Source organism: Ambystoma mexicanum, chromosome 9, assembly GCF_040938575.1.
Source record: "Ambystoma mexicanum isolate Mex_15411 chromosome 9, UKY_AmexF1_1, whole genome shotgun sequence".
NCBI lineage: Eukaryota > Metazoa > Chordata > Amphibia > Caudata > Ambystomatidae > Ambystoma > Ambystoma mexicanum.
Window position 1 is genome coordinate 135,740,411 of NC_090931.1, and position 27,957 is coordinate 135,768,367.

General features: G+C 47.7%; 1 protein-coding gene across 4 annotated transcripts in view; it reads right to left on the reverse strand.

Annotated features, from left to right (window-relative positions):
* Window positions 1–27,957, reverse strand: part of HOATZ (HOATZ cilia and flagella associated protein) — a 190,606-nt gene that overhangs the window by 24,650 nt on the left and 137,999 nt on the right. For all 4 annotated transcript variants that reach the window (XM_069617303.1, XM_069617301.1, XM_069617302.1 and 1 more), the window contains one exon: window positions 12,175–12,227. In XM_069617303.1, the coding sequence (XP_069473404.1) occupies window positions 12,175–12,227 (53 nt within the window). The remainder of the gene's footprint in view (window positions 1–12,174; window positions 12,228–27,957) is intronic.

Here is a 27,957-nt window from a genome sequence, read left to right on the forward strand (position 1 = left end):
ATCCTACTTACATTTAGAGTCCAAAACTAAAGATTATATCGAAACTGAACAATGTGAAAACAAAGGGCCCTTTAAAGGCTTGTGGCTTGGACTATGACCCAGTGTTATTGGCTCCTTAACCGGAAGAATGGAACCAATGGTCTGCTTTCTCTTGTTCCAGAACAGACTACAAGGAAGCTGACACAAAGCCAAAGAGAGAGAGAACACGCCTGAGGCCGAGCAAACTGTGTGAGCAGTTGATGGAAGGAATACCTCCCTTCAACGATGAATCTGGAGGTAGGACCACATGCCGAACATGGTGGGCTGATGGAATAGCAAGCCTGCAGAATGCTGCAGATCCTAGGAGGGTGGAAACCCCGAGAGATGCAGAGTTGCCACATGAAGGGGGAAGTAGAGTCCCACCACAGCCGCACACCGGCGTCCAGCTAGTCCTGCAGAACAGAGACGGGAAGAACTGACGTATCAGACCTGACTGTGTAGACAACTGAGCCACGGCCAGGAGAGGCAGAAGAAAGCTACCTCCAGAGTCGCGCCGTACCGCAGGAGAGCAGGTACATGCCAAGGGCGAGAAGCGGGAAAAGAGTGGCGAGGGGTCAGAGAAGGCCAGGAGAGCCAGTCCATGGGAACACCAGACAAAGGAGTGAACTGCACCTGAGACCTAGCAGGCCTGGAGGGCCACATATCCAGAAAGAGGTGAAACTAGAGAACACTGAACAAAAGGGTAACGCAAACCAAAGAAGCATAAAGCCTAGTAGGCTGAACAATCCAAAATGGGTTAAACCAGAAATTACCCTAGATAGGGGTAAACCACACAAAAGAACCAGCAGGCCTGGCGGACCGAATATCCCAAAAGGGATGAAGCAGAAATTATCCTACAAAGCAGTAAACTGCATCAAGTAATCAGCAGGCCTGGAGGGCTGAATAGCCAAAAAAATGGTGAAAGAAGAGAATACAGAACGATGGGGTGAAACAAAGTTGAGAATCATAAAGCCTAGAGGACTGAACAACCAAAAGGGGTTGAACCAGAAATTACACTGGGGAGGGATAAACCATGCCACAGAATCAACAGGCCTGGAGGGCTGAATAACCCTAAAGGACCGAAACTAGAGAATAACGAACAAAGAGAATAACGAACCAGAGAATAATAAAGCCTAGAAGGGTGGCTAACCCACGGGGAGATGAAACAGAAATGGTCCTACATGGGGTGAAGCGCACGAAAGAGTCATAAGGCCTGGAGGGGCGAGAGTCCCAGAAGGGGCTGAAATAGAGACTACCATGCTGAAGGCTAAGCCCAAAGGCAGAACGATAAGGGGTGGAGAGTTCAGGCAGGTTATACCAAGCTGAGGAATTTGAGAACTTGAAACCATGCATTTTCGTAAGAGGGAGCAAACCTTTGTGAAGGATATGAACTGTATGAGTCCTTTGAACACTATGAACCTTACAAGACTTTTGTTTTGATCTTGTTGAAATATCGAACAGGCCAGACCCTAAACAGGACGAAATAGACTCCCAAGACACTATTGGGTGGGGGTCAGGGAGTAGCCACCAAACACATATTGGACAACGTAACTAACTTCGATAGCGTTTCTGTCATTTAGGTCATTAGTGGTAGGGAGAGTATAGGACAGATCAGGTTTCAGACGGAAGACTGAACCTTTGTAAGTCATATGGACAAGCATTAGTTTTATTATTTTCTTACTTTTTAGGGTAGGGAACAACCTCATCACCACGTTTGATAGAGATAGAATAGGCATTTCCCTTTTCTTTCATAAAATTCCATGTTACCAGATTTCCCCTGGTCTGTCTACTATCTCAGGCTTAAAACATTAGGCAGCTTTATACAGGCATTCTTGTCTGAAGCATTTTGCAGAGATCTTTGCATTTCTCCCAAAAAGATAAGGCAAGTAGGATCACTGGGCAAGTATCACGGCAGGTTCTGCCAGAGCTTCTTCATTCTTGAGGATAGTACGAGAAATGCCTGTTTCTGTCTAAATTGAAAGATCCTATAGCATGGTTTCTAGGTATATAAGAGACATGCAAGTGTCTCTAATTCCGCAGATCCATGATGTATTGCTGCAGGCCTGATTTTCCGAACCACACCTTCCCAGGTCCACTATCTCCACTTCAGAACACATGTTGGATCCGTTTTGCCTCTCACGTAAGTATCTCGGTGTGGAGCACAACCCCACAACCCACGTTCTTCTGCTACCATATCCCTCACCTTGCACGTCTGTCACACCCCCTTGTTCAAAAGCATGCATTTTTGCTCCAGAAAATGGTATTTGTCTTATGGGGCCGTGCTATTTTATACATAGCTTTATGAACCTAAGCCAGACAGTTCTCAAGGTTGAAGACAACCCCATGCACGTTTCGGCATCCTTAAGACTAATCAGCACTGCATAACTGCATAGTCTAATATCCTTGTGGTTGCAGTTTTGGGATATGTTTAGAAAACAACATCAAAGCTATGGTGAGTCAGTAATAGTGTTAGCTATAAGACGTGCATTTCTTTAAAAAAAAGAATGTTTACGTTTTTTAATTTTTATTTTACATTAGTCAAAAGATACATGACAACAAAGTTACAGATATCCAACATAAAAGCGACAAAATGATTTAAAAAATTGGTAACCAACCAAATATGAGCATAACAAAATGTATTGAACCACAAAACTAAGGAAGAAAGGAAAGAAGAAACAGGAATAGAGGAGAGGAAGAAACAAAAAGAGATCAAAATTTGCCATTCGAGACTAAAATAACTCATACCAATTATACAATTCATGAGTAATAAATGTAATTTCCTAGGATATCAAAGGCCTATACGAACACAAGAATTGATCAATGTACCATGCATATTACAATTGAATTGTGACATAACAGTTCAGCATAGGCAGTCAGTTCGGACACATTAGCCATAAACATCAAGGAAGCTCCCCCATGTGTTCAAAAACGTATCAGTATCTCCGGTTTGTTTGTAAATAGCCCTTTCATAGGTGGAAACAGTAAGCAACTCTTCGACCCATGCATCGATGCAAATAGAGGCAGAAGATTTCCAGGCCCTTAAAATCATCTTTTTTGCAATCATACAAGCCTGGAGGAATCGTACTCTTTAAAGAAGTCAATGTCCTCCAACAGACATACATCCCCAAATACCAGAAGAGATACAGCCATTGGAACTGTACAGCATACGACTAAGCTTAGTCGGTCACAGACTCCCTTCCAGAATGATTTCGTTCTGGGACAGAACCAGATCAGATGACTGAGAGTGCCCCTTCCAACACAATTTGTTCTCCAGGAGTTGTCTCTGGAACATGCACACCGGCGTCAAATAAGTTCTAAAAAGGAGTTTGATTTGCGATGCTCTCAAGCCCCAATCCATGCTCATCAGTCGTACATTACCACAGCACCTTCGCCAGCAAGCCTGATCAATCACTTCATCAAGTTCTTCTGCCCAAATCGTTACAATCTCAGGATCTCCCTTACAACATGATTTCAGGATTCCGTACATAGTGGCAGCAGGGTGAGATGCACGTTTGCAAGTTTCCAAAGCCGTCGAAGCAGTATTCTGAGTCATTAGCTGTGAAGGGTCCATATTTGTAGTGATGATGTTCTTCAATTTTCTGTAGCCAGCGTAAGAGCATTCACTCATATCAAAGGTGTGGCATAACTGTGAAAATGGGATCCATTTGTCCCCATCAACCCAGTACCTGATTCCACGCCAGCCATAATAGTACTTTCCTTGCTGAATTCAAGCTGGATTGAGCCAGATCGATGCATCCGAAAACAAATATGGATTGGTTCCCAAACGATTGGATATGTTGCACCAGCATTCCTTCATAAAACAGTCAACTGGTTTTGTCCTTTGGGAGATTTCACCACTGTTGTCAGCAAAGCCTTTGGAGCCAATTGTGATAATACATTACTTTACCTTATTATTTCAACTGGCTGCTCACCATCCTTGTCGATAACCTTGCACAGGTGACAAACCATAAATGCCAGATGATATTCAGGAAAGTTAGATAGATTCATACCGCCCTGCTTTTGTGGAAGCTGCAATTTCCAAAGTGCAAGTCTTGGTGGTTTGCCATCCCATATGAACTTCTGCATAATCCTGTTGATATCTTTGAAAAAATGCTTTGGTACCTTGACAGGAAGCATCAAAAGGAGGTAATTGACATGTGGTGCCAGTTTCATTTTGATACAATTGATTTTCCCCCATGTGGATAGTCTCAACAGTCGCCATCTATCCACGGCTGATTGAAGTTGTGGTAAAATCACTTCAAAGTTAATCTTTGGCAATTTCACCACCTCCGGTCCTATCCAAATACCCAAATACTTCATTCCTTCAGGGCACCATGTAAATTGGAACTGATTGCAGGTGTACCACATACCTAAGTTATTGATCGGGAGGATCTCAGACTTATCCCAATTTACCTTATAGCCTGACACAGCCGGGAATTGTTGAATGTCTTGCATCAGATGTGGGATGCCATGCTCTGGATCACATAAAGCCACCAGTGGGTCATCCGCGTATAACCAGATTTTGTTCTCATGATCCTTCTCAATTATTGCAGAGATTTGCATCAGACCACAACAGCACAGCCAGCGGTTCCATTGTCAAGATGAATAACAGTGGGGAAAGAGGGCACCCTTGTCTGGTACCTCTCTTAAGCAGAAATGGTTCTGAAATAAGAACGTTGGTGAGTACACTTGCAGATGGATTCATGTACAACAGTCGTATCCATCGCTTAAAGTCTTGACCAAATCCCATCTTCTCTAAACAAGTAAACAGGAAGGCCCACTCAATACGGTCGAATTGCCCATGTGCAATTGTCAATAGCAGACGTCTCATATTGTCAGCCACAGATCTTTTGGTTACAAAGCCGACCTGATTTACATGTACTAATGAAGGTATCACCGGATCCAATCTTCTTGCCAAAATCTTGCAATCTGTATTAATCAGATTGATCGGCCTATAATTTGCACATCTTGTGGGGATCTATCTTTCTTCTTGAACACAGTTAACAATGCATGCTGCATAGTATCAGGTAAGGATCCAGTATCAAGAGATGTATTATACATCTCACATAGCAGTTGAAGAGCGCTGTCAGGTAGAATCCTGTAAAATTCTACTGGCAATCCATCAGTGCCAGGCGCCTTGCCCACCTCCAGCAAGGAAACATCCAAACAAATATCTTCTAATTCTATCTTGCCTTCAAGACCGGCTGACTGCTCCACAGTTAAACAAGAAAATCCTAAGGAGTGTAAGAAAGACTTCATAGTATATAGTTCACAATCCAAATCTGATTTGTAGAGGTTTTTCTAAAAGTTGTGGAACATGATATTTATTCCTTTTTGTAGTGTCTTCAAACTTCCACAAGGATTTCGAACTGCTGTGACAACACGATCGCTCTCAGCCACCTTCAGCCTGTGCGCAAGGAGCCTACCAGCCTTCTCTGTATTCCCAAAATAGTTAATCCTTTGTCTGAACAAAGCGTAATCAATTTTATCTGATATTAGTTTATTCAGCTCATATTTTGCTTTCCTCAATCTTGATTTAACTCCTTCGTCATGGCACGTAGAAAATTGTTTTTCCAAATCCTTTGCTTCTGTAGTCAGTTTCTGTATCTCCTTGTCTCTCATCCTTTTATATCTACCAGTTTTTGACATCAGTAAACCTCTGATAAAACATTTGAACGTCTCCCATACAGTAGAGACTGCAATGTCTTCTGTTTTGTTGACTTGAATTAATTCTTCAATCTCCTGCACAATTTCATTTTTAATTTGCTCATTCTGCAAAACGCTTGAGTTCATTCTCCACCTTGCTGATTTAACCAAAGTATACTGTAGGGAGAGACACAATGATACAGGTGCATGGTCCGAAATATTAACAAGACCTATTTTTAAACTAAAGCAACACGGTGTTGCTCAGCCGGAAGTCAGAAAAAAGTCAATGTGTGAATAAGTATCATGGCACAAAGAGTGGAAGCTAGAGTCTCTCTCTGACGGATGCTCCAGACGCCATAGGTCGGTCAGATGTAGTTCAACAATCAAACTCTCTAGAGATCTCCTGCTTTTCTTAGGGATCCATGAACAATCATCATTTGATCGGTCAAGTAATGGGTCCAGCACTTGGTTGAAGTCGCCAGCCAACATAATTGAGTCAACTTTGCAGTCCTGTATAAATTGTGCAAGTGGATGGAAAAAAGGGGATCATCTGTGTTTGGTGCGTATACAATACAAATCAGCAGCATTGTGTCCTGTATTTTGACCGTAACACAAACAATCCTTCCGTCTTCATCAGTTTTGCTGGACAGGACTGTTAAAGGCAGGTTTTTCTTGAAAGGTATCGAGACACCTCTCTTGCTGGTCGAATGTGTTGAAGAGTAAGAATGACCTACCCATCCCCGTTTAAGCTTCCCAGCTTCATTATCATCCAGGTGAGTCTCTTGCAGAAAAGCGATGTTACATGGCATAGATTTCAAATAACTTAGCACCTTGGTTCGTTTCACAGCATTATTTAAAACATTAGCATTCCATGAGACCATGTTAAGATGATTAATAGACGTGCATTTTTAACAGCAAATGAAGAATTAATCAGAGCACGTTTCTCTGTATTTATATCTATATTCAGGAAGATAATGTTTACATTTAAGGGTATGGAATTCATTTCTTGTGACAGTTACTTTATGAGACATGACAGGTGAATCGCCCCAAGGCATAGTTCTGCAACCTTTGACTAATTGTGAGTGATTGTGGAATTTGTAGTCCAAAACATCTGGAGAACCTCAGGTTGCAGACCTCTACCTTAAGCTAACCTGAATCTTGAATCAGAGGTGAGGGGACAATCGGAGTGGCTGCATGAGCAGAACAGATTACTCCCAAGAAATATAAGAAACACACCATAGCGCACTGACCAGCGTACCACGCTGAACAGCCATTCCCCTCGTAGAACGAACCTGAAAGTGGTCAGGCACAGGCATGCCAAAAGCCACATAAGCCATGGTAATGACTGTACAGATCCAATGGCTAATAGAAAACAGTGTCCTTCTGCCCGCACCTGCATGGGCTAATGTAACCAAGAAACTATTAGACTGCCGGAACGGGGCAGTTCGAGCCAAATATTCCAGAACTGCCCACCGAACATCAATGGCATGCCAACCTACCTCGTCCAATGTCTGCGTAATTTGAAAAAAGGCAGGGAGAACCATATCCTGAGACGTGTGAAACCGAGATACAACTTTAGGCAAAAACCTAGGATCACATCGCAAAACCACAGAGTCCGGTAGAACCCTGAAAGGAGGGGGGGTTGACACAAGAGAACCCTGACCTCCCCCAGCCTACGGGCAGATATGATAGCAATTAGGAAAGCAGTTTTCAGAGTGAGGTGCTGGAAATCAATTTCTAACAGGGGCTCAAAAGGAGGTCCTTGAAGGAACCTCAAGACTAGAGAGAGATACCAAGGTGGAAAGCCCTTATAGGCACATGGACGGGAAACACAGAGACCCCGACAAAACTTCCCCACCAAGACCTCCCCTTCCAGATGGCCAACCGAGACCATGCAATAGCCAATCTGTTTGACCTTGAACCCCAGCCCTGCCTGCAGGGGACAAGGCCACCTTAGAATCAACCAAGGATTCTGGGACTGAGGTTCCAGCATGGAAGGGAAACCAGCTCCACCGAGGCCAAAATGGAGCTACCAACAATACTGTCACCCTGCTTTCGCCCAAGGCCATGCTATATTCTGGGCATCCGGCCCCAAGCCCCCCTGGTCAGAAACCGGGAGTAGAAGAGAGGAACCATTGCACAGGCTTGAGAACCAAAGAGATCCAGAACCAGGCACCTGAACCTGATGCAGATCTCAGCAAACACCCTGTCCGAGAGAACCAGTTCCAAGGAGGAGGGGTATTGGTGGCTGAGTTGATCTGCCCGAATATTGTCCCCTCCCCTGACGTGAGTGCCCAACTGGGATATCCAGTGTTTCTCCCCCCATGAACGATCTGAGCAGCCAGAGCATTCAAGGAGTGGCTGGACCCACCCCTGGCAGTTGACATGCGCCAAAGCTGTGGTATTGTCTGTTCGGACCACCACTGCCCGGCCTTCCAGAAACTTCTCGAAGAACAACAAGTTAACCAAAGTATGGCACATAACTCCTTCCAATTGGACGAGCGAGGAACCTCTTCCGGAGCCAACAACCCCTGGGACGGGAGGACATCATGGCCCACATCCCCGCCCCCTGGCATCTGTAGTAAGAATGGTCTTCAATGGTTGGACCAGGGTCATAAGATTTGGAACCTGCAGCCACCATTGTGAGCTGGCTTTCAGAGCTTGTGGTACCGGTATCAGGGCCTTGTAAGTCTGAGAGGCCGGGAGCCAGTGGGCCAGCAGATAAGAGACCAGAGGACGTAAATGAAGATTAGCCCAAGGGACCAGAAGGTGCATATCTGAGCCCCGATGGACACCAGATCCGGAGAGGGTGCAGTTGAGGCTTCTGCCAGTTCACCAGAAACCCCCAGTCTTGCAAAGCCTGGCAAACCAGCCGGAGATGTGCCAAGATTGTCTTCCGGAGGGCCGCCTTGACTAACCAGCCATCTAGGTAGGTAAAAATCTGAATGCCCTTCAGGTGGATATGTGCCACTAGGGGAGCCACCAGCTTGGTGAATACCCTGGGGCCTGATCGCAAGCCAAACAGAAGAACTCGGAACTGAAAATGCTGAGTCCCCACAGCAAACCTGAAGAACTTCATCGGGCAGGGATGGAGAGACACGTGGTAATAGGCCTCCTGGAGATCCAGTAATGCCAGCCAGTCCCCTCTGTGTAACGTTAGGAAAATGTTCTGCCAAGTTTCCATTATGGACCGCTCCTTCCGAACGATGCAGTTCAGAGCCTTGAGATCCAAAATGAGGCAAAACTTCCTGAAGGTTTAGGCACCAGAAACCCCATTGAGTAAAACCCCAGACCTAGCGGGTGAAAGAGATACTGGCAAGACAACGTCCTTCAGCAACAATTCTGACAGAGCCATTGACATTGCCAATTTCTTGGGCATGAAGGAGGGGAACAGCAGTTCGAACCATGCATCCTTGGCCAGCGGTGGATAGGAAATCCACATGATAACCCTCTCAGACGGTGCTCAGAGCCCAAGAATCTGAGCACCACCGGGCCCATATGGAAATAAACTGCCAGAGACGTCTGCACAAACCATCAGGACTTCTGAACCGGGCCTGGACGAGAAGAGTGCGGAGGACCACAGCCCTCTCTTCGTTTCTGAAAAGAGTGGGAGGAGGACCAGTGAATGACTGCCCGGCCCTGGTATCTACTCCAGAAAAGGACTCCTTGATCGCCGAGGAAGACTTTAGTCATAACTTATCGGTGGGTTTCTCAGCCCGAAATACTCTATGTACTTTATCCTCAAGAGAGTCTCCAAACAGTTTAGAACCTTCAAAGGGAAGCTTAAGGGCAGCCACCTTCTGTGAACCCTCCGTCTTCCAATCGCGCAGATGAACTTGCCTTTGAGCCGATACTCCTGCTCCCATAACCATGGCCGAGCCACGCTCCCCATCATACATCAGATAAGAGATCCACATGCCGCTGCATGTCTGCTAGGAGTGGGGCACAGTCAGAGCCCCTTCAACAGCCCCCTGCAACTTCTTAAAACCACCCAGCATCGTCTCTGCAGTGTAGGAGCCGTAGACATTCACCCAGAGGGCCAGGTCCACACCAGCATGAACCCTATTTAAGTTCGAATTTACCCTATGGTCCACTGGGTCCCTCAGTTGAGATAGAGGAGCAACCCACCAGACTGGCGAGAATATAATCTATTTCAACAGTGTCCGAAAGCAACTTCTAACTCCCCTTCAATAGTTAGAGTTAAGCCATAAAGCGGGGCATGGTAATCTTTTCCGGTTCACACCACTCTCAAAGGATTTTTGTACGGATGTCAGCAACCAATGGCAACCCCATCCATGGGGTTTGTTTATATTGCCGAATGGTGGGGTGCAGTCCCATTCCCCTGGACCAAGGGCTCCGAAAACCCCATAGTGTCCGAAACCTGAGCAAGCACTTCCTCCACCTCTTCCCTGTCCAGATATTTTTCTTCCATTTCAGCAGACGAGGAATGGAACCTGGCGGAGGCGACCTCTGCCTCTGAGGAGGAGGATGATGAAGACGATAAATACCATTGCTTGAGCCCATGCGTGTGCCCATGACCAGCTTGAAAGAGAAACCTTTGAATGACTTTCCTGGTCAAGGAAAAATGTCTCAACTTCTTCCTCTTCTTAGAATGACAAGGCTCAGGGGAAGTGGAAAATAAGGAAGAGGACAGGTCAAGGGTCAAGGTGCTTGAGCTTTCTGGTGTGTTTCCCCATAGTGCAGCCAGGATCCGCACCTCAGTACCAGACTGGAGACCAGAAACCCAGAAACACTCCATGAGCCAGTCACCTATTAAACGTGTCCCAGGAGAAACTACCACCAATAGGGGTGAAAGGCCACTTTATCCCCTTGATAACCGCCAGTCACAGCTGTGCCTGCTCCAAGCACCTGATGCCCCTAGAGGCGGGTCTGACCCGACTCCGGAAGCCTCATCTATCTGCCAAAAGCAGCCTAGACGCCCGACCATAAAGCGGATGCATCATCAAGCCAGGTCAGCATGGCCGCCCTGATGCTGATTACGGGGTGTGTACAAGACCTAGTCTCACACATCACACAGGGTGCAGCCCCATACCTTCTTGCCCTAGGCCCGATCAACCTGAGGCATTGATGCCTCCCTCGCTGGGCCTCGATGCCCTGCATATGACCCGTGAGAGGCTCCGAGCTCAACCGGTTCTCAAGCCCCACAGGGGAACCGGGAGAACTCTGCACCTTCAGGGAAACCTATCGGCCCCGTCAGGGGACCAGCAAATGGTGCTCCCAGGTGTCCTGCACCCGGAGCAGAATCCTCTTCCAGAGGCAGGAGGACAATTAAACTGAGGGTTGTGGGTAAAGGGGAGGAGTTATACAGAAAAGAAAAAATAGAAGAAGGTCCTGTGTCGGAGGTGGGGGGCCTCATGAGGTAAGGACTGGGATGAGGAAGAGTGGACATGGAGGTAATAGATTTGAATGCTGGTCCAGCTGACCTCATTGTTTATCATTCAGATGTTAATAAATTGAATACCATTAAATTGGGTGACAGGAACACCTGCTGTTCACAGTGCTCCACAGTTGTTATGATTATGCCAAGTAATATACATGGATATTCTGTAGGCCATGCCGTTTAAATATTGCTTAGGATGACACTTCACACAAGGACTATGGATTATTCTTGCAAATGAAAACAGTAGTTACAACCTCTAAAGTCACAGAAGTGTCAACTTTGAGATTCCTCCAATCACGTAGATAGCTCTAGAACAGGGGTCTGCAACCTGTGGCTCTTCAGATGCTTCGGACTACAACTCCCATGATCCCTCACTATGGAATTTGCTGGCTACAGCTGATTGGAATTGTAGACCAAAACATCTAGAGAGCCAAAGTGTGCAGATCCCTGCTCTAAATCTACTCAAAGTGTAGGATACCTACTTCCCCTTTAGCCAGAAGAGAAACTCCTCCTCTCGCTAAATCTGCTTCAACCCTGGATGTTTTCATTGGCCCCTAAATTTAACAAAGAACTTCCACACAAAGGTTATCACCAGCCCTGTACATTATGAACATTCTTCTTTGCCACCCATAAATCCCCCCATGTTAGGATCAAGACCTAGACTGGTTTCCAGAACGGCCACTGGGGCTCCACATGGCCTAGTTTCCACAGGTCCACCCGCTCCCTTCGAGGCAGTGGTGTTTGTTGCAGCCTGGCCAGTTGCCACTGCATGAATATATGGGCCTCTAGCTCCAGTACTGTGGCTATCCTACCCTGTACCTTCTATTCAAAATTGCTCTTGACCTCCAAAACTACAAAGCTGCAAATTTCCAAACAATCATCTACCTGTGGGTAAACTGAAGACCTCATGAATATCCGCAGGACCTTAAAAGCAGAGTGGGTGTTCTGTAACCCCATGGAACGGTTGAAAAACAACTACTTTTCATTTTGGAAACAATTTTTAAAAAATGGTTGTTTGGGGGGCTACCAAAGCCTTTACATTTTTGGAGAAATTTGACACATTGTAGTTCAGTACTATTAAATGTTATATAAACCCACGCATGATTTACCTTAGTTCTGGCACTGCGATCTTCGGTTTATGATTCAAGGAAACCTTTTCTTTCTGGAAATAAAGAAACTGTATTAATCAGCAAAGTAGATTTTTGGATGAATATGCAAGATTTAAGAAAGCAAATGCTGAGCTCCCTGTCCAAATTAAGCTCAGCGACTTAAGTGTTCGCTTAAGAGATCTATGTGCAATCTGCATCAGAGATTTGAACCTCAGCAGGCCTGACCCATCCCTTCCCCCCTCCAAACCTTAAGTACCACTAAATGATATGTTAAGCAGTATTTCAGCCATACAGGAAATCGGCGTACCAGTCACTTTTGGTCCCAAACAACAGGCAAATAATCACAGCAAAGAAAAACAAATAGGTAGTAAAAATATACCTAACAAATATTAGGAGACAAAAGCCACAACACATACTTGCATTCTATTTGGAATGGGAATTCGTTTTTACTCCCTAAAAATAACTTTACTCGCAAATTAAAAAAATAGGAACAAAATCCCACCACTTTATAATATGGCGTTACCCACCCGTTCCAAGGGCTGGAATGGGTGGTAACGGCCCGGGCTCGAGCGAAAGCGAGGGCTTTTAACCAGGGGTGGCGCAGGGCTAATTCAAAGTATTTTCATTCCGTGAACGGGAAGGCCCGCTGCGGCCCGTTCAAGGAAGGAAAAGACTGTTCAAAGATGGCTGCCATGGAAAGTGAAGAGGGGCTCTGCATGGAGCCCCTCTTCCTTTTCCATGGCAGCCATCCGGAGCAGAGACAAAGGAGAAAGGAGCGGCAGCAGCTGCGGCGGCAGCAAGCAATGAGGTAAGTGGGGGATAGGGGATGTAAAAAAAAAGAAAGGGAATGGTGGGTGGTTTTGTATGCTCGCGGGCCCCCCCGCGAGTCACCCAGCACGCAAACAGGCACACGCGTTCATGCATTCTAAGAACACACGCCGGAGACGTGCGATGGCTCCGGTCTCCGGCTCGAACTGCCGGGGCACCGCCTTTATTCACCTACAGCGCATGCGCGAGCTCCGTGAGTCTCGCGCATGCGTAATACGTGTACCCAGTACACAACACTCCTCCTCTTCCCCCAGAAACAAAACATTTGAACATGAAAACATCAAAACAGAACTTGCTTGTCGTCAGGAACTGGACCAGCAAAATGTCCTTTCTAGGGGGCGGGGTCCACGATGAAGTCTCTGAACCTCTGGGGCAGCCTTCGTCCTGCCCTGCTCGGGTATCGTGGCGCAGTCTCCTTCAGGAACTCCGCCGTCTGCATATCTGCCATTGGGAGGCACTCTTCGTGCTCTGCCTCCCTCTCTTGTTCCGGAGCTTGGTCCGCCGCCGCATCATCTTCTGCTGTCTTGATACGCTTGAAGAATGATACATTCCGTGTAATAGTACCTCTGGCATTGGCTGCTGTGACCATGGTACCCTTCACATGTGTTACACCCAGCGGTTGAGTCTCATAGATTGTCGATAACTTGCCCTCCGACCTTCTATTTCGTACTAATACGGTATCACCCACTGCTATGTGCCTCTCGGGGAGCCTTCTCCGTACTGTCTCTCTCTCATTCCTGGACACTCTGTCCGACTGCACCTGCTCATTGTCTATCACACCTGGTTCCCGCCCTTCGGACTCAGGTATGAGCCCTCGCGGTATCCTTTTAAAGAGCGCTTCCGCCGGGGCAATTCCCGTGGATCGGTGCGGAGTCGTACGATACTCTCGGAGAAATTCAAACAGGTTCCTTCGGAGGTCTTCCCCTCCATTTTCGGATATGCGAAATATCTTGTTTAAGGTGCGCATGAAGCGCTCTACCTCGCCATTGGCCCTTGGCCATAACGGGGTGACTTTGCGGTGTTTTATTCCCCTTTCTTCACAATATCGGGCAAACACCTGCCCCTGGAAAGGTGCCCCATTGTCCGAACACAATTCCACGGGGAAACCATGGGTGGCGAAAATCTTGTCCATCGCTATGGTGGTGTGATCGCTGGCCGTGGATTCGACCAGTTCCACTTCGGGATAACGGGACCACTGGTCGGTCACAACCAGGAAGTACAGACCCCGGCCGGTGGAGCCGAAGTCGGCATGGACTGTCCCCCAGGGTAGTTCACTTCTTGCCATGGATTGTACTGGTGGACCTCTTTCCGCTGGGCTGGTGGCCTGGCATGGGATGCATGTTCTCACAAATTCTTCAACCCTCTTCTCTAAATCCGGGAACCAGACCTTGAGTCTGAGGCGTGCCTTCATTCTGGTCATCCCCTGATGCCCAATGTGAGCCAGTTGAAGGACCTTTGCTGTGAGGGATCTGGGAATGACGATCCTGTGTCCTCTCAGTAATAGTCCATCGGTCGTCACAGACAATTTGTGTCGTGCACTCCACAATGCCTGTAGGTCCTTTTGCACCTCCACATTTCTCCTGGCATTGTTCATGAGAAGGTCCTTCCATGCTCCTGAGGCCACTGCCTCCTTCGCTCTCAGAAATGCCTCGTCAGAGTTGGACTCGTTGGCAATCTCTTCTCTCGATAGGGCGATGGGAAGCGCTGACTCGACAACCAAATGAATGGTGTCCGCACAGCTTGCAACTTCCGTGGTATCCCCTGACTGTCCAGAGCTGGGATGGCGAGACAAGTAGTCAGCGGGGTTTTGGGTCCCTGGGCGGTATACCAGTTTTACCCCGTAATCCATGAGGGATAACATCCACCTTTCTATTCTTGGTGGTGGCTTGGATGAGGCACCAGCTAGAATGGGCAGTAGTGGTTTGTGATCCGTCACCACTACAACCGGTTTCCCTAGGATGTATAACCTGAAGTGTTTACAGACCCATAATATGGCGAGGGCTTCACGTTCAATCTGAGAATACCTCCTCTCGGTGCTGGTCAGTGCCTTACTGGCATACGCGATGGGCCTCATCGCTCCCTGCTGATCTGCCTGCAAAAGGACTGCCCCTAGTCCCACGGGACTGGCATCCACCACTATCTCAGACTCCCGGGCCGGGTTAAAGTACGCCATGGTGTCTAGTTCAGACAGAGCTTCTTTGATGGCCGTGAACGCTCTCTGCTCTTTTCCAGTCCACGCCCATGCCACTTCCTTCCTCGTGAGAGCTCTTAACGGTTCAGAGATGAAGGCCAAGTCACGAATAAAGCGTCCGCAATATGTCACCATGCCTAAAAAGCTGCGAACTTTTCGCGGGGACGTGGGTGATGATGCCTCCCGAATGTCCTTCACTTTCTTCGGATCGGGTGATATACCCCCCGTGTGAAAGATGAATCCAAAAAACTCTAAACTGTCCCTCATGAACTCGCACTTTTCCTGGTGCAGTGTTAACCCAAGGCTGTGCAGTCTGCGAAAAGTGTCTTCTAGGCGCTTGATGTGCTCCGCCTCCGACCTGGCGAATACAAGAATGTCATCCGACATATTTATGACCCCTTTCAACCCTGACAGAGCCCCCTTGATGGAATTTTGAAAGACCTCAGCCGCGGAGGATATTCCGAAACTGAGCCTCTTATATTGGTACAGTCATTCATGGGTTGTAAAGGTCATGATATATCTGGACTCTGGGTGGAGCTCCAGCTGGTGGTACCCTGCTCTTAAGTCCAATTTCGAAAAGAATTTGGCTCCTTGAAGCTCGCCAACGATGTCGTCCAGAGTTGGTGTGATATGACGCTCTCTTTTTATCGCCAGATTGGGTAGTCTCATATCGACGCAAATGCGTACAGCCCCCGGTTGCTTGGGCTTTGGGGCAACAACAATCGGGGAAACCCAAGGCGTCGGCCCTTCCACTTTTTCGATAATGTCTCGTTCTATTAGGAGTTGTAGTTCCTCTTCAACCTGGGCCCTCAAGTGAAAAGGAATACGACGATGTTTTAGTGCCGTTGGTCTGACTGATTTATCGATGTGGAGCCGTACAGGTTCAGCCTTTAGCTTCCCTATCCCTTTGAAGAGTTTCTCAAAACGTGCCAACAAACTGTTCAGATCCGACTGGTATACTGCGAATGTGAATTGCACTAGGTTGAGTGCTTCCGAAGCTGCGCAACTCAGCAATGAATGCGGGCTCACGCTGGTAACGAAAAACCTAGCCTTGATGCTGCTCCTGCCATGGGATACTGGGGCTATGAACACCCCTTGGATGGGTAGAGGGGTATCTTCGCCAAACGCATATATTTGGGCTCTCGACGCCGAAAATGCTGGCGGGCCCGCAAGTGCATTGTAGTGTCTATCCGCGAGCACACATACCGATGCTCCCGTATCGATGAGGACCGGGGTGGGAACTTCCCCAATGTTCACAGTGCATGTAGGTTTTCGTCGAGTTCCAGGGCCACTTGCTATGCTGGAGATACAGAATACTTCTCCTTCTTCCTCTTCTTCTTCCTCGGCGATGTTCATATCCTGTATCTCCTGTTCCAGAGAAGATATACCCTTCACAGTGCGGGCACCACTCCTCACGAACCTCTCCAGCCCCCTGTTGGCCGCCACGGGCACCGTGGCCCTACACATCCTGGCATAGTGTCCGGGGACCCCACATCTGCCACATGTCCTTGACTTAGCTGGGCACTCACCCCTGTGAGGGAGATCGTACCCACAGTATGAGCACGATTGAGGGGAGCCCGATCTTGTTGTCTTTTCCTCCGGTTTTGGTGTCCATCTGGCCTTTCCCGGCGTAAAACGCCTGACAGCGAGTGCCTCTTCCTCACATTTGGGATGAGTGGCTGCGTCCATCTTCGACCCTCTGGCCTCCGCCAGTTCATGCGCCCTCCCCATGTCTAGGATTTGCTGGAGGGTTAGTCCCGGTTCTCTCAGGACTTGCCTCCTGAGTTTGCCAGAGCAACATCCTTGCAATAATTGGTTTCGGACCATTTCCTCTTCATTGGCCCACCTGCAGGAGCTCGCCAGGTGTCTCAGACGGGCACAAAACTGGTCTAGTGATTCGTCGCTGCGTTGTTTTTCAGCCCCCATAGCGAATCTATCAAAATCGACATTCGCTAATGGTAGGAAATGATCCCTTAGCGCTTGCTTCACTGCGTCATATGTCGCCACTGGAATGTCAAGGGAGTCGTATATCTTCTGGACCTCCGTGCCTGCCGAGTACATCATGATGGCAATCTTTGCCTCATCTGCTGTTTCCCCCGAGGCCCTGAACATCATTTCCAGTCTTTTGAAATTTTGAGCCATTTGGGGCCGAGTTTTGATGGGGGGCCTGTAGTGTCGAATTCAGGCATGGGCACTAGGGTGGTGCGCACTCTACGTGGTACTGGAGCGGTGGCACCCTCCTCATCTGTCTCATCACCCATCTCCCTGGGTACTCACAGTAAAGTCTTGGCTGAAAATGGGTGATCCGGCTCCCAGCTGTGACACAAATCTTCTTTGTTGTCTTTTGTCGCTTTGTCTATCACAGCCCTGCTCCAGCTGGGTTGTGAAGGGTCCAAAAATTATTTTTAGCTGCTGATGACTAACAGATGGCGCACGAGCACCCAAAACGGGCCGCAACCACTGCGTGTGATGTTCTCACTCGAGCGCTCAAAATGGCCGCCGGCTATCTCGAGCGGGTCCGCGACTGCGGAGCTGTACTCCGTTCCTGCAATGTTGTCGGAACGAAGTAGCAGTTCACTTCCCGCCTCGTCGCCAGTTTTGTATGCTCGCGGGCCCCCCCGCGAGTCACCCAGCACGCAAACAGGCACACGCGTTCATGCATTCTAAGAACACACGCCGGAGATGTGCGATGGCTCCGGTCTCCGGCTCGAACTGCCGGGGCACCGCCTTTATTCACCTACAGCGCATGCGCGAGCTCCGTGAGTCTCGCGCATGCGTAATACGTGTACCCAGTACACAACAGGTGGGGAGAAGATGGTGGGCAGACCGGCGAACCGGCCATCAGGCGGATTGGAACATGGGCTGAGGTCGCCAGTTTCAGCCTGTGTTCCAAGCCACCTGATTGGTTGCCCCCTCCCCCCAAGGGTGCTAATATTATTTGCAGCCTGTCTGGTTATTTGTAAAGAGTAAAATTCGCTATTCCAATGGATTTTTGACACAGTCAATAGTCAGAAGTTGAGGGGCTATTTTGCCGGGGTTGAGGTACCCACAGGGAAGATCTTCCAAGGGGGGGAGCAGCTTTGCTCCATTCACAATGCTGCAGAGTACACAAGTACCACTAAATCGGTTACAAATAAGATCTACTAGTGGGTGGAATCTGCCAGAAAGTGCCAGATAAATATATGTTTGCATTTATTATTAAGATAAAGTACAATGCTGAAGTTGCGGTGAAGTGCAAAGGAAGTGAGTTTGCTTGTTTTATTAAACTTGGCTGGATGGACCCATACTTCTGAAGAATGAAGTCAACGGCTATTTGAGTGGCCAAGGATGTTGGTTATAAAAAGAAAGAAACAAAAAAAATCACAGAAGGCTTTCGTTTATATTTCTCAGCACGCGTTTCCTAGACAGAGCACATTTGAAAGCAAGGCGCGGATGGTCTTCCTAAAGAACATTTTAAAAGCCGGGCAAGGTTCTTTGGGATTTTCCCCCTGGTCTTATTTGATACACAAACTAGTTGCTCTGGGAAATGTGGAACATTCCATTGTTTGACAGAACTACTTTGTATTTTATTTGCATTTATTGTGGAGGTTAGGTTGCCACTTCGATCAGAAGTGCCACACAGGAAACAAAAACCACAGAGGTAATAGTACCTTTTAAGGTACGCTTAAAAAATTAGAGTCAATATGTCGGTAGAGGCGAGCCCGGGTAATGCGTGGATGGGGCACAGAGACAAACATGGAAGATCTGGTATAAGGGAGGTCTACAGAAGTATACTGTGTCATGATATTCTCCACAGACCAGGCTCCTCACTCCCATGACCCCGGGGTAACCCGACATTAAATTCTACGCTGGGGTAGTGCATGTATATCTAAAAATGGGACATCTGGTGACAGAGAGGCCATCTGCATAGACCAGGCTCCTCGCTCCCATGACCCCAGTGTAACGTGACATTCATTTCTATGCAGGAGTAGTGGTGAAGAAATAGAAATGGGACATCTGGTGACAGCAAGGCCTTCTGCACAGACCAGGCTCCTCACTCCCATGACCCCGGAGTAACCCGACATTAAATTCTATGCCGGGGTAGTGCATGTAGATCTAAAAATGGGACATCTGGTGAAAGGGAGGTCTACAGAAGTATGCTATGTCATGATCTTCTGCACAGACCAGGCTCCTCACTCCCATGACCCCGGAGTAACCCGACATTAAATTCTATGCCGGGGTAGTGCATGTAGATCTAAAAATGGGACATCTGGTGAAAGGGAGGTCTACAGAAGTATGCTATGTCATGATCTTCTGCACAGACCAGGCTCCTCACTCCCATGACCCCGGAGTAACCCGACATTAAATTCTATGCCGGGGTAGTGCATGTAGATCTAAAAATGGGACATCTGGTGAAAGAGAGGCCTACCAGAATATACAATGGCAGGATCTTCTGCACAGACCAGGCTCCTCACTCCCATGACCCCGGAGTAACCCGACATTAAATTCTATGCCGGGGTAGTGCATGTAGATCTAAAAATGGGACATCTGGTGAAAGGGAGGTCTACAGAAGTATGCTATGTCATGATCTTCTGCACAGACCAGGCTCCTCACTCCCATGACCCGGGGGTAACCCGACATTAAATTATTTGCTGGGGTAGTGTATGTAGATCTAAAAATGGGACATCTGGTGAAAGAGAGGCCTACCAGAATATACAATGGCCGGATCTTCTGCACAGACCAGGCTCCTCACTCCCATGACCCTGGGGTAAACTGGCATTCATGCTATGCAGGGCTAAGGGGTGGAGATAAAAAGGGTACACGGGTAGGGTGACGGAGGGGTCTACCGAGATATACTATGGCCGGACCTTCTGCACAGACCAGGCTCCTCGGTCCCATGACCACGGGGAAACCTGTCATTCATTTCTATCCAGGAGTAGTGGTGAAGAAATAGAAATGGGACATCTGGTGACAGCAAGGCCTTCTGCGCAGACCAGGCTCCTCACTCCCATGACCCCTTGTAACCTGGCATTAATTTCTATGCCGGGGTAGCGCATGTAGATATAAAAATAGGACATCTGATGAAACAGAAGCCTACAGAAGTATTCTATGTCTGGATCTTCTGCACAGACCAGGCTCCTCGCTCCCATGACCCCGGGGTAAACTGGCATTCATGCTATGCAGGGCTAAGGGGTGGAGATAAAAAGGGTACACGGGTAGGGTGATGGAGGGGTCTACCGAGATATACTATGGCAGGATCTTCTGCACAGTCCAGGATCCTTGCTCCTATAACTCCAGCGTTATGCATGCGTAACGCGCATGAAATTCTATAGAGGGGTAGCGGGTGGAGACATTAAAATTTGACATCTGGAGATATAGCAGCCTACAGGAATGACAACAGCAGGATCTCCGGCACAGACCACGAATTGGCCACCCATGGCTCTGGGATGCGCTAACATTCTACTGAGAAGCTCTTTCTTCTGGCACCTACACACTCAGCCCTGCTTCTTCTTCCTCCCAGTTTCTTGAAATTGTGAGAGCCCTGCCAAAATCCCCTCCCACGACTGTGGAAAGTGGAGGAGGATAGCTCAGGGGCAGCAAGACACTGCAGCGCAACACAAAATTAAAAAATCTACCATTCCATTTCCTAGCCAGCGGGTCTATATATATATATATATATATATGGCTGCGAACTGGGCAGCAAGGACATGCATGTTTGTGTTACATTTTTCTTTCAATGGCTCTACATATTTAATTTTAAATTATGTATTTCATTTAATTTCATTAAAAAAAAAGGCAAAGCTTCGTTAGCCGGCACACTGTTATCCAGAAAGCTCTATTGATCAGTACCTGTCAGGTTTATTAATAAAAGTTAACTGTGTATCTTTTGGAAGTGTAAACCGGAAATCTCTATTAACCAGTACCCGTCCGAGCCATTAACACGAGCATTCTGGATGATGAAATGCAGGACAGCAAAGCGTTTACCGTGCATCTTTTCGAAGTGTTCAACTGGACCCGGACAGGAAAATGATGCAGTAAAAAGAAAATGAAATTAAGATTTTAGCTAAAATGCGGTTAAGACAGGTGTCCCGGCAAGCTTTAATGTCGACCACCCTTTAAGCTAGAAAAGGGGGCGGCCCCAACACAAGCAGAATCGCAGTCTAGATTGTATTTGTAGCGCATGGAAGCGCTTAGCAAGCCTTTGGAGAAACGTCGAGGTGACGACAGCCCCTTTAACCTCTCAGCTCATATTTTGCTGGAAACACGAATCGTTTCCACCAATCGCATGTCAGCATGGTCTCCCTCAAGCTTCTCCATATTAACTATTAGCCGTAAAGTGGGTCCATGCTTCAAACGCTTCCTCTTCCCGAGAGTTTATAGTAACGCGGTTGCATGGATCGCGGAGCTGAAATGCAGAGCGGCCAGAACACGTGTTCAGCATCTTCGCACACTTGGGGGGCGCTTTTTATATTGCGATGCTCTGGGTTTTGAGTGGGGTGGTGGGGTTGGCTGAGGGAACATTCGCACATGAAGCAAACCGTGACTATGCCAAGGAGACACCGTGGTCCATTAGGGCGGGCCACGGAGAGGGTACGGGAGAACCGTGGTGTGCCCGCCAGGATCACACATTCCAAGGGATAGTGGAACCTGGACCCTCACGGCTGCCTTCCCTTCTTAACTATGAGTGGCGTGGAATGCAGGCCCTCCTTTACAAGAGAAAGCCAGCTCCATCCCTGCACCCGCTCTGCTATCAGTCGAAGCCTTTCCCTAGAAGTAATAGGCACACGTGCTACGCTGCTATGGGGCTTTTGTGACGGGGCGGGGGGTGTATCAAGGTGAAACAGAGAGCACACCCACCTGGGACTGGGCAGAGGCCAGCAAGCACATTTCCCATATTTACACATACAGCTCTGTTGGGGGTAGGTTAGTTAACCGGGGAAGAGGGGAGTAGGCCTTACAAGGCAAACCAACCTGCAACCCTACAGTCTCACAACTGGCCTCTTGCAGACATGTCCCGTTTCACTATCGTACCTTACTACTGCCAACCCCCCCCACCCCCCTCTCTTTCTCAAATGGACCCCGTGTGCCTCAAAACAAGCATCTGCGGAAGATGAAGGTCAAGGGGCAGTCTGAACACTCCATTCATTACCATAAGCCACCTGCTAAGGATTATGGGAGGCAAGAACCTCTGGCTCAGGGAAAGGGCTGCTCTTAAAGTTTGAGGACCACAGGAGCCCTTTTCACCTTCCTTAGTATGTTGGTTGCCGGGCAGAGAGACACCTCACTCAAATCTCACTCTTAACATGCTCAGGTGCAGTGCTCAGTCGCATCCTGGGACTTTTGCCCATAGGGGGGTAGTACCTGTTAGGGGCAGCAAATTCAGTTTCTTTTAATGCTCGTCGGCGCAAGGGCAAGAATCCCTGCTTTAAACTCCTCTCACACAGTGCACTCGGCCAGATGTCAAAATGACATTCCTCCCACCGCCACCAGCACCGCCCCAGGTGTTAAAGTAGCCCCAGGTCTTCGGTTGCCGGGGGATCTTCAATACCAAATGAGTAGCAGGTAATATGGAAGGTGGAGTGTGGATTCCTCAAAGCGCCCCACAAGCTGGGTCCACCATCACTTGGCCTAAAGGGGGCGCGGCAGCTGCAGGAGGGTGAGGAGAAGCAAGATGGCAGGGAACGAAAGGGAAGGGGGGGGGCATCATTGGGACAGTGGGAGAGGCAGATGCAAAAGCTGTGCTGTTGGATGGGTGCAGGTCAGACGTACCCGGGACCGTGTGCTGATCTCCTTTCCATAGACTTGGCAGACACACTTGGGATTATGGTATCCAAAAGGGCAAGCCCACGATTTGATAGAATACAGGGCTGGCAGTGAAAGAAAGGGCGTTTGGATGCGAGGGCGTCGGATGGACAGTCCAACAGCACGGACATCTCAAGGTTGCAGTCTCTCGGGCCGCTTGCTAGGTAAGAATCTCTGCCAGAGTTCTTTCCAGAGATGTGTGCACCGGCCACATGATGACACCAGGAAGTTAACAGGCATGCAGTATTCATCAGGCTCTTTTGGGAAGGTATACCCTTCCAGGGCTGGGGAGGGGCTGTCAGGGATTAGCATATGCACCTGCTTTAAATAAGAGCTTCATTTGATTGGTTGGCGCACACCGAGTATTGAAGGCACGCGAGTGATAACAGGTACACAGCACAATGGCTTGAAGACATAATATAACACTGTTTAGTATTGACAGCCTGAGACCAGTGCTCACATATTCCATTGAGTGGCCTTGAGGGCAGGGTGCTTGTAAAACAGTGGCAATTTGAAGTAATGGGGTTCTCAGACTCACCCACCAGGCCGGAGCCAGCAGGTAAGTTTCAAAGGTAAGTTTAGTCCAAGTGTGTTACTTGGTACAGGAAACACTGGCACATCCCATCCGGCCAGTTTACAGATCTCAACTGACACCCTTAGAGCTCTTATAGCCATTCACACATCAACACTCCACTCTGACATAGGTACATTCCACACACCCTGCTGTCCATGGCATCACGACCCATCATAACTCACACTAGGACACAATTAATTTGGAGCCATTATAACTTGCAACCTTTCATTTGGATTTTTGGCAGAAATGGTGAGGGCCACTCTGCGAAATTCAGAGTAGCGCCAGTCCCGTTCTTAGCAATCCAGGAAACAACAACTGCATCTGTCAAGGGTCTCCTTGGACTCTGAAGTGCACCCCTCCACTTTGAAGTCCTGGCCCTCTATTTTGAGCACTCTGTGGAAGGCCTTCACCGACTCACTCACTCAATCTTTTTGGCCAAACCACAAAGCTATTGGCTTTGTCAAAGCTGATTTTGTGTGCACTGTGATGGTAACATTTAATTAAATTAGTCCACATTGAAAAAAAAAAAAACGTCCACCTGCCACTATGTGATGTACACCTTATAAAAGCAGGGGCCCGGCTACTGAAAAAGACCATGCCAGCACTAAGCTTCCACAGACGCTCCCTGATGTCGTGTGATATAGTCTTTTGTACAAATGTTTTTCATGGCGCATCAAAAAAAACATATATCAAACTTCCCTGTCAGAAGCAGAAAGCCATCACTTTTGCATGACTTCTTGTTTTGATTGTGGCGGCCACATCCCCTGTTTGCTTACACTGGCAATGCTGCCAGACTGCAGTGTCACTAGGCTTCCGATTTCATTGTTCTGTTTTAGTGACAACTTGAGTAATCCAAACCACAAAACTCAGTTGACTCGTTTGGTCCTTAAATAATAGCTGACATGTTACCACACTTAATGAGAGTCACTCATTTCAAGAACATCGATCGGATAAAAAGTTGAGCTGCTCTCGCTAAAATGTCAAACATGTGACCGGCAGATTACAAACAGACCTCTGCAGAGAGACCGCCCCCCAGTGAGAATGTTACTTTCTACCTCCGGTGAAAAACAAGAGGGTGTTTCACAACCCAGTCCCCGGGGATCCCGTACTCCGGTGGCCAAGGACGGGCCATTGCTTTTGGATCTCGACCCTGGGTGCAGACAAGCGAGGGAGGATCACCTGGGTAGGGGGTCCTCAGGGAGTGGGGGACAGAAACCCGATGGCGAGAAATGGTATCCTCCCTTTCCCAACTCTTATCTAACTTCTATCCCTACCTACATTCTGGGACACTACAACTCCCATGATCCTTATCCCTTCTATGCTAGCAGAAACACTGAGACGAGGAAGATAAGGACTGATGCTAGAAAGACCAACTCTAGCACTTTAATCCGTCCCACTAATGAGGCCAGGCAGGGTCAGGCACTCAGTCTTAATCACATACACCTGCCATACATTAACCATCACGCTGACGATAAAAGGTGGAGCGCACCGACACATTTTGAGCAAGGCGAGGTACGAGAAGGAGCAGCTCAGCCAGGGCTGTGGGGAACCAGGCTATTGAGAACGGAAGGCCAAAGTGCTGTTTGACTGCAAGAGAGAGCAAGAGGAAGCCAGGCGAGAGATCCGTGTTTCCAAAGGGTCTGAGAGGTTCGCCGTAAGAAGCCGAAGAGCTGCACAGAATATTCTTTTGATGTGCTTGAAAGTTGACAGTGTTGGGGAGGAAGCGAAGGGCCGATGGTGGAAGCATGACCTTGAAAAGACAAGAAGGAAAAGACGCTAAAGTCGAACACAGCCGGTGAGTTCTTGAATGTAGCGAGAGCCCGGTTTGTGAAATGCGCCTGTGGTAACAGTAACAAGCAAGGTTACGCATCTGAAGTAAAAGTAAGAAGAGAAAGAGATGATTGTTCTGAAACGATATAAGTTAGCAGAGTACCCTGCGAAATGAAGCACAATGCAGAAAGTCTCTGTAAATCGTGAAAAGTATCTCTGAGTGAAGAGAAGTGTTTTTGAACTTTAATGTGAACGTAGTGAAAGTAAATCAAAGCAGGAGGTTCCAAGAAAGTCAACCATCATCCCAAAAAGCTTGTTAAGTGTTTCTGAACTATAATTTGCTCGTGAGAAAAGCAAAGCCAAGCGGAAAGTTGCCCGAAAGTGTAACTACAATACCTGAAAGGCATTTCACGAGACAGGCTCGAGCCCGGTAGAGGGAAGCCTACAGTGGAACTGATCAACAAAAAAGGGGAGGGTTGTCAAGTCCCGCGCTCAAACCCTAATAAGATATAAAGTCCAAATAATGGCATTATGATGCTGAAAAATCACTTGAAAAAGGGGTTCTAATAGTAAAGATATGGGGATGGTTGAGGCTAGGGGGAGAGGGAAAATGCAACATAACTTTGCTGTTGTGTTGATGTGTGCAGAGCGCGTGTACCCCGAGCTCTGCATGTGGTTCTGCTTCTATGTGTTGCTTATCCGGTGTGTAAAGGAATTTTGCCTCCAGAAGGGAGTCTGGTATGTCTGTGGTGCTAGGATGCATCGCCTGGAGTTGTGGAATGTAAGCTGGCCTTAGCGCTACACTGTTGGGACACTGATGGGAGGGATTTTAGATTGTTGTGTGTGGGTGGCATAGTTGGTCTATGAATACTGCTTATAAGTAAAAGCCAAACAAGAAGGACTTATTTTTGCAAAGAATGTGGTATCGGACCTCTGTTACATAGCGGGAGGGGGATAGAGACCCCAAACCAGACTTATTAGCATTCTAGACTACACAAATTATTCTGTTGCCTCAAGTTGTATTCCATCATTGGAATAGTAAACGTAGTCCTAGGTGTACAGAAGACAACACTCCAAGAACCCTGCAAGTATCCAAAGCCACTTTCCATTTTAACACTAATGTTCAGATGAGAACCATTGCTAGGTTGCTCCTCGTTGATATTAATATGGCTAGCAAACCCTACCAACACTTACCTGACATGTTACTTTGGTTTAGTATAATAAAAACCTTGAAACTCACATGTCTGACAAGTCTTGTCTTGTGTTCACTCTTGCAAAACTAAAAGGTGATGGCTGGAAGGTTTTCAATCAATGATAACCACTGGGACCGCTCCGGGGAACCCTCCAGACCGTCGTTTTTCAGCCTGCTAACCCATCATAGAAGGGGAAAGACCATATGCAAATCAGGCATGACCCCTCCCCAAAAAGGGGCAGTCCAGCCCAAACTGCTAGGCCACATCCCTCCTGCACGAGACCACAAGCATCCCCAGAATGACAGTGCAGAGCCTTTTAATTTTAGATGGCAGTTAAGCAGTTGGTCATACGTTCAGGGATTGAAAGGGTGAAGTAGGGGAAGCGGGAAAATGACTTTGGCATTTTCAACAAAAGTGACCAAAGAAAGAGATGGGTTTACCCAGGGAGGAGGAATATATAGGGGGTGAAGAGGAATGGGTCTAGGACTAAACCTTGGGGGACGCCCACAGGTAGAGTTCTGGGGGAGTAATTCTTTGAGTTATTGGAGATGGTGTGATCAATTAAATAAGAGGCCAGCCAGCAAAATACAGTGCCCTTGAATACTAGAGAAGAAAGAGTTTGAAATATTTCACTTCTGTTATCATTGCAATCTTTTCCTTAAAATAATGAAATATATTTACCTGACTATTGTTCTTTACACAACAACTCAATGCTGATTATGTTATTGGATTCAATTGAATTATATTGCAATTGTCTATTAATACAATGATCACTGCTCCAATGCAATTCACATTTAGAAGCTTTGGGTAGATTGTATGTCCGTGTATTCGGGTGCCTCTGTGTGCTGAAACGGTAGGTGGGCATCTCCTCCCTGGCATTCTGCTGTGCCATGCAGCTTCTCAGGGACATCTCCAATGGCTGGAACCGAGGATGGTTACTGTTCACCCTCTGCTGAACTCTGTCTGACTTCTTTCACAATCCCTTATTCAAGTCATTCAGCATCTTGGAAGAGAGTGTGTGCTCTGCAATATAGCACCAGGTGGATGGAAGACCCTTGGCGCCAAAAGCAATGCTCATAGGAAAGCAGCAGGAAAACATGCGTTTTGATCAGAGAAGTTTGGGAAACCCATCTAATCCTTGATAAACGAGAAAGCTGCCTGGAGAGGGATTGTCTTGAATGGCACCAGGTCTGATTTTAGAGCAGGTAATGTAATAGAGTCTACACGTGCCTGTGAGACAGATTCATGGCCATAGAAAGGGGCTGTCTCCAGTGCTGGAAATTGACAAAATTTACTCTGGGAACTCTCTCCCACAACCCACTTCGTGCATGGTGGGGCGTGTGCTGGGGATGCTCAGTGATGTGGGAGGGGCTGAGTGTTAGAGCCCCGACCCAGATGAAGCTAATCTCCTCAAGGAGGAGCACCTGCACAGGTACCGAGTCATG